General features: G+C 42.5%; 1 protein-coding gene across 2 annotated transcripts in view; it reads left to right on the top strand.

Moving 5' to 3' along the window:
• Positions 1-7,534, top strand: part of LOC115236533 — a 35,060-nt gene that overhangs the window by 15,754 nt on the left and 11,772 nt on the right. The window contains exons 1-2 of one of the 2 annotated variants that reach the window (XM_029809050.1): positions 990-3,151; positions 7,132-7,518. In XM_029809050.1, coding sequence (XP_029664910.1) covers positions 2,738-3,151; positions 7,132-7,518 — 801 coding nt within the window. In that variant the 5' untranslated portion in view covers positions 990-2,737. Of the gene's footprint in view, positions 1-989; positions 3,152-7,131; positions 7,519-7,534 lie in introns of those variants that run through there. The other variant, XM_029809051.1, reaches the window with a different exon arrangement.

Below are 7,534 nucleotides of genomic sequence, written 5' to 3'. Positions count from 1 at the left end.
AAAAACAAGAGGAAAAAAAAGGGGGGGGGGGGGGATAGATCGAGTGAGTCAGTCATGGCGTGCAGCAGCAGCCCAGTCCGAGCCCAGCTGTTCCTCGGATCCCCTAACTCTCTTACGCCAGTTTATTTCAGCCACTAATACTACGCGGTCTCTGCCGCTCGTGGTCCGTAAACCTACGAGGCTGCACAGCCTCGTTAACGGCGTGGCTCCTCAAGTTTCTTACGCGTTTCCGTCATCCTCTCGTACGCACCGATGACGGAAAGACTTAAGACGAGGGGGGAATCGCGCTTCATTCACGATCGAGACGAGCCGGTCGCCCTACGACCGATCTCCGATACATTATCTTGACGTTTGCGAGTCGCGATACGCGCGCCAGCTGTTCCTCGATTGTGCGTCGAGTGTACGTATGTGCGAGTGCGTCAGGTCGATCCGATTAATCGGAGCCGGTGGCGCGTTCTCGCTCGCTCCGGCTTTCGGAATCGCCTTCGTTTTCTTTGTGCGTGTCCGCTTTCCCGGCAATCGCCAACACGGAATCTTCCATCGCCGCTGATTTCCCTTTAATTGCGGGATGCGCGGCATTCACATACGCGTCTTCAATTGCGCGCGTTTCTCGACCATAGGCTTTGCTCACTGACATTCGCGGTGTTATTCGCCTCTTGTCAATCCATTACTAAAAGACGGCCTAAGAAGAATCGTTTAGATTCGTCTTTTTAACTGTATATTCAATGATAAACGTGACAGTTGTGTTATTTTGCATTCCAAGAGATTTTGAATACCTTCTTATAATTAGTAAAAATTATTTATATCTATAATTGAATTTGAATTTGATTAACAATTAATTAATTTATTTTGAATTATAATTCTCCTGTCGATAGAAGCGAAATTTATAACGTATATAACACTATTTCCTGCTGCGTTTTTATCTTCCTGCCAATGCTTCCTCTGTGGGGAATGCCGTTCATATCCCACGAGGCGAGACAGAGTTAATCGATTGAATACGTTTCCGGTTAAGGTACGTTGCCGTAAAATATCTCGTCACACCGGAAGAAAAGGAAAGGGAAGGAGGATGCGGTTGTCGCGCCGGTTGATTTAGAGATTATTCGATCGATCCACACACACGTGATTATCGGCGCGATTGCCATCGAGGAGGACGCGCGATAATCGGACAATTTTTATGGGAAACTTTAGATAGAGAAACGTGACGCACGAATATTATTATCGCTCTTGCGCGACACGCACGTGCGTTGCACCGGCGCCGCGTCGGTGTGTTTGCGAAATGTACATTCGCGCGTGGGTCGCGAACTGGCAGCTGCATATAACTATAAATGGCACGCGCAAAAGCGAGGCATTGACACGTATATCGCGGAGAGAGGTAGATCGAACGAGGGAAGGGAGAGAGGGGGAAGTAAACTATCGAAATGATTCGTATTTCATCTGTATCCCAGCTTTGCTTTAAATAGAACGACGAATCTCGATGGAAATTGCGCGATGTGTGTACGTCTCGCTTCTATTGAAATCCCGTGCGCGGTAACTTGGTTGGATGAGAGAAAATCAGATTAGATCATCTCGGTCTCTCTTGTGAATGTTTCCCGAGTGTTAACTGAATGCGCGCTGTGATAATCGCCGAAATTGAATATCGCACTCTCGTCAGAGTCTCTTTTATTCGTATTTCTCATCTTCTGAAACTATATGTAAAAAATAGCATAGTGTCTAATAAAAATACAATGTCGAGATAGTTAAATATAATACTTATATATTACGTGTACATTTTCCATAAAAGGAGATGGAGGGGACACTACAAATTATGATAAAAGTGAATATATTTTGCTGCAGACTAAAACATTACATTTCGAATTATAATTAATTATAAAAATATTCCAAATACCAAAGACAATAGCATCTATTCTCCACGTGATCTCTAATTTCACGAGCTATTGTTTAGCGCATCTCGAATCGAGAACTAATATTAATAGTTACGGCAAGAATGGATATTTTACTATTGACAGATTTGAATTATGTTTGCATCATAAAAATATCTCGCATTCGTTCTCCATGAAACACTGATTTTCTCGCTCTATCTGAGCCATTCTTTGTACATGTGTTCGGAGATGAAAAGAACTCGGAAGGATGCATCTGCGACGAGGGGCTGAAATGTAATTCACGATAATTAGATGCGCGACTAATTACACTTGCAGAATACATCCACGAGATATACACAGTTAAAGCGAGAGAAAAGAGCGCGCTGCGTCAAGGATACTCGTGGACCGCAATGGCAGCTGTGACGGCGGCGGTGGCGGCGGTGGCTGAAATGCCAGAGGGACATTTTGAAAATCTTTGGTTCGACGCATGCGTCCCGGTGCACTCGGCCTCCGATGGAGCGCGATGGACCTGTCGTCGTCTCTGAGCCACTGCTGCTAGAAGAAACGGTCCGTGCCGAGAGGAAACTACGCATCTCACCGACGACGTCGGGATTCGTGGATCCTTGAATTATCCGCTCATCGGATCGACAAATAATCAGTGCGTAGTCGTGAGTGCACGTCGTTGATCGTCCTCCCACGATAGAAACAATCGTCTGCTCTCGTTTCGATACGATCGATAGCGAGAAAGATCTTTCCGGAGAGAGAGAGAGAGAGAGAAGCGCCACCCGTTATAGAAAGAGAAAGAGAGTGCGTGTTTGCTCGAGGTGTTCGATCGCTGCGACAATTTTCAATGCGCGTCTCGTGCGGATGTCGAGTGAATGTTCCATGAGACTGAATTCGAGACGCGGCGGCGAGAGATGCCGGGTGAAAATCGCGACCAGCTGGCGAGAGACGGAGGAGGAAATGTATCGGGAGAACGCAGGGAATCCTCGAGGGGTGGCGAGCCGGATCCTCGTCGAGGACTAACCGCCACGATGATACCGCTTCCGCGCACCGGCCAGTTCGCGGCCGCATCGCAGAATCAGAAGATCGTCAAGACGGAGAAAAATCGGCTGAGACTCATCCTGGAGAGCCGCGGGACCGTTGACAAGGAGCGGAGGATTGGCATGCAAGAGGAGGAGGAGGATGAGGAGGAGCAAGTATTGCAGAATAATTGGCAAGTGTCGGCCGCCAATTGCTCGACTATCGCGCGATTCAGCGAGGAATCCGGCTATTCGTATCGGAAGGGAAAGGTGATTAAATTATAAGCCAAATGTCTCGATCGAGGGAACTCGGTTAACTAGGTCGTTGAAATGTCAATTCTTAAACAATAGCTCTACCGATGTGATGTATGGCTCTTCTTTTTTATTTCGCTACATATTTTTTATTTCGAGATATATCGTTTTAATAACGTGAAAAAAGATTGATAAATTGTGTGAGGTGTTTTTATTATTCATTTTTTTATTATTTCCAAAACTATTGATTTAATCTTTGCGGGGCATGACATATGAGTCGAGAATAATAGCGATGACGCACACAATATTACATAAAGTTAGAATAAGGATTCATTGACGCAAATCGAATTGATATATACTCCGCTATATAAAAAAAAAATTATTATTTTAAGGCTAATAATATGTATGGAAGATATCTTTATCCATTCTAAAGAGCTTTCCGGTTTTAAAGTGGCTGTTTAAAACCAAACAATGCTCTTCTCGCTAGAGCGATATGAGATTCATACAACACACGTACTTGCCTCGAACTCTCCGGACATTCGAGCAATTAGGATAATTTGAACGAGCATAGATTTCCTTCCAAACAGGGCGCATCGCGACACCTCCCGCAGTAACAACCGGAAATTTACTTTCGTCGTTCTCGTATCACTGATCGGCACGCTCTGTTTTTTATTTGCCTTTTGATATTGAATTCACTAGAATTCTAGATTGCCTTCCCAAAATATTCGCTTATTAATTCGAAATCTTCTCTAACTCTCGAATATATATGAGTCGTTTATTTTGAAATTAATGTAAGTCCAATTTTTCTGAAAAAATTAATAATATCGATATTGTTGAGTAAACTAAAATGCAAACTCTTTAATATAAAACCTTTAATAAAAAAAGTGGATTTACATCATTTTCAAACTAAACGGCTCACACCTCGCCGGTTTAAATTGCATTGCTAACGCGCAATTAACTAAAACATAAATAATCAACGTAGTCGTAAACTCTTCTAGCATAACATTCGAAATTATTTTAATAAAATTTTTATAGATTTTTTGTATTTTAATTAAAATTATGATTTAATTTGAGCTAAAAATTGATGTAAATTTTAGTTTTATACAATATATCTTCTTCAATCAGTCGGCAGTCGGTGGTATAATATATAATTCGCTTTGTCACTCGATTTCCCGTTAATTAAAGTCGAAATCGAGACGAGGGGAAACAAGACGGCGCAGTTTACATTTCTCGAACGGAAGCGCTTATTTAACGCGGTCTTAGATAACGTGTACAATGACAAAAGGATACCTTGCAGCGTGTAAGACGTTCGTGAGGCATCTGCGCGAAGTTTATGAGCGTACGCACGAACTTTGTTTGTGACCGAAATACATTTCCTCGCTTGGCCACGTCGAAAATAAAATTTCGTAGCCTACGAAACCGTTTTCCGTTTTTTACTGTAACGTCGTCCGCGATGTAAACGATATTAATCATCGTTATTTCGAGAAATAAAAAGTTCGAGTTATTTTCTTCTTAAAAATAATTGATATCTTTCGGAGAATTGTTATCATTTCCAATCGTGATATAATGACGTAGTACCTTTTCTGGATATTTAATAATGATACATCGTTATATACATGATGGTCGCGAATAATGCAATGTAATAATGATAATCACACACATACACACATACACACACACACACACACACACACACACATTTCCAGTCAGTTAAAATAAATAACACAGAGGAACAGCGGCAGCATCATTGCGAGCGCAGCTATCTATCCGCCGCGATCGCAATTGAGTGAGTCATTTTGCCAATTACGAAATCATTAAACTATCGGATCCGTTCCTCTTAAACGGCCCTCTTATCTCGATGTATCATCAACATTGCCCCGCTTGCCGGTACTCGTTTCAATGAGCCAAATTCCGGCTTACCTGATCTGACAGCGCTTGCAGCAAATCTCAACGATAAGCGAGTTTATTTCGTTATCTCGTCAATCTCGCGGACACGCCTCGCAACTGTCATGGGTGCCGCGCGAATTTTTATTTACATAAAGACGAGCGTATCTTTCCGATCGCGAAGTTTACGGTCGTCGGTTAATGAGCTCGCGGGAGAAAGGAAACGGACGATGTCGCGGTGAAAGCTAAATAGATTCCTACCTTGTCTTATTAAGTTTCCGTCTTTGCGATTAAGCAGGTCGTTCGATCCAGCCGCGTCTGATTCGTCTTAAAGTAAGGACTATCGCTTTAATGCCAAGTACGTATCACGTGCGAAACCACGTGTGGTAAATTTGACAGACGGACAAGTGTCGAGAACTTCATTCATTTCATTAAATTCATTAAATTCATGCTTCTAACTGCTATATTGACAGCCTCGTCAATCTAGTTTACTTATCTCAAATCTGTTTGCCATTTCGGAAAATTGCGCGCGATTTTATCTGAATGTTGGAGAAAACAGTGAAAGTATTTGTTGCAAATAACGGAGAGACGCGCACGCTTTTGCTTATTCGTGGAGTTCAACGTGCTCTCTTAATCACTCACGCAAAAGGAAATACAGATTTTCGTTTTCATACATATATCTAGCTTTCTTAGGAGGTTGGAATCCATTAGATGAATAAGCATTGCAGGCATTATCAGTCTATATTCTGGGTCTAGATAACAAGCTGAAGTCTCATTGCTCTTCGCTGTAGATAAATAGACACGCTAATACGTGATATAATACTATCAGTAGTCTTAGGTTTCGACATTGATATTATCTCTGATCAGGGTCTAGTTTTTATTACTTCTGTAATACAATATAACACGTGTAAAATTAGCGCGTGTAAATTATATGCAATCTAAAAAACAACTAATTTTTCAATAATTTTCTCATATCATTACATATTAACACGCACATTTGCATGTTAAAGATCGCTCGTATTTCTATCGTTCATATTTAGCGGTTTCTTTTTTACAACTATATTTCTTCATGTGTGAATCCAAGGTTTCTCCGCGTTTGAAACACTTCTACAAATTGGCATGAAATATACGGCTACGATGCGATAAAACGCCCTACCTTCGCATAAATAATTGCGCGAGCAATCATACTGCAAGTAGCGCGCTAATTAACGGTGCATGAGCACAGCGCGACTGCAATTCTAATTGCAATTCTAATTGATACGTATATCGCAGATCATCGCCATTTCACGATTTCATATTTATATGAAGGTCGTTCTAACAATAAGAGTTACACATTGTAATTCTCTTTAAAATCTTCAAGTGACGTATTTTAAATATATACTTTACCATTTCTATATGTACTTTCAAGCTCGTAAATAATGATTCTAATTATTATTATACGCTTTCACTAACAGATGAAGAGAATATTATATCTTTGGTGCAAGTGACACGAACCAATCAGAAACGGCGTTGAATCAAGCGATTTATCCGCGAATAAATCTGTCGAGATCAAGTCACTTAATTACACCGGATGCATTTGATTCCATCGCACATAACGGCTTTAAATATGATAATCAATCTTACTAATCTTCTTTCATTTCTACCCACATGTTTGCCAATCGAATAGTGAATAGCAAGAAATAGTGCAGATTTGTATACGCAGTGGATTAATCTTTTTTCATATCAATTATAAGCTTATTAGTCGACAGTTTCGTTAAGGAAAAATCAGATTGACAGTATTTATAAATCAGATCGGTAAATAAGCATGTCATAAATCTTTTTTTTTCTTTTAATTTGCTCTTACAAACTTATTATTTTCTTACGGTACACTTCTCAGTTCCGCACGTACTCTTCTCCTTTCCTCCTTCTTTTTTCCTCCCCCTTAGGAGGATACTAATGTCTATCGGAACAGGACGCTAAGCTACTTTACATATTTATGAACTTTTTTGAATTTTATGAGTTTGTCCGCAAAGAAATCCTCTGGACGAGCTCTTACGAGCTCATCATTCTCGCTCGGCACGATTTTCACTTCCGCAACTAACGTGGTGCATCATTTTCTTTTTCTCTCTTTCCAGGAGAGCGCGGATACCCGGCGAGACAGATTGCGCGCGACGGAGGGCCGCGTGCCGTGCGGTTCGGCGGCGAGCGTCGGGGTGGAAGGCGTCGCCAGCGCGTGGGGTGCCCAGAGACGGCAGTCGCCGCCGCCCCTGACATCGCGCAGGCTGGAGTCGGTCGCTGACGGCGCCGTCGCCGCAGCAGCAGTAGCAGCGTCCTACAACCCCATTGTCGCCGTCACGCAGAGATGCGCCGCTACGAAGAAGGGAACTGTCGATGCCATCGCGCCGAGACAGCTGCGGATCTACCCGGGTCCTCCTCTCGTCGCTGAGACTAGCAAGGAGGATGCCATGGAGCCGGAGACCAAGGAGGAGGACGAGCGACGCTCGTCGACGCCGAGTCCCGAGGTAGCGTTTTTTTTTT

Source organism: Formica exsecta, unplaced genomic scaffold, assembly GCF_003651465.1.
Source record: "Formica exsecta isolate Colony F162 unplaced genomic scaffold, ASM365146v1 scaffold258, whole genome shotgun sequence".
NCBI lineage: Eukaryota > Metazoa > Arthropoda > Insecta > Hymenoptera > Formicidae > Formica > Formica exsecta.
This window is presented reverse-complemented; position numbering and strand designations above follow the sequence as displayed.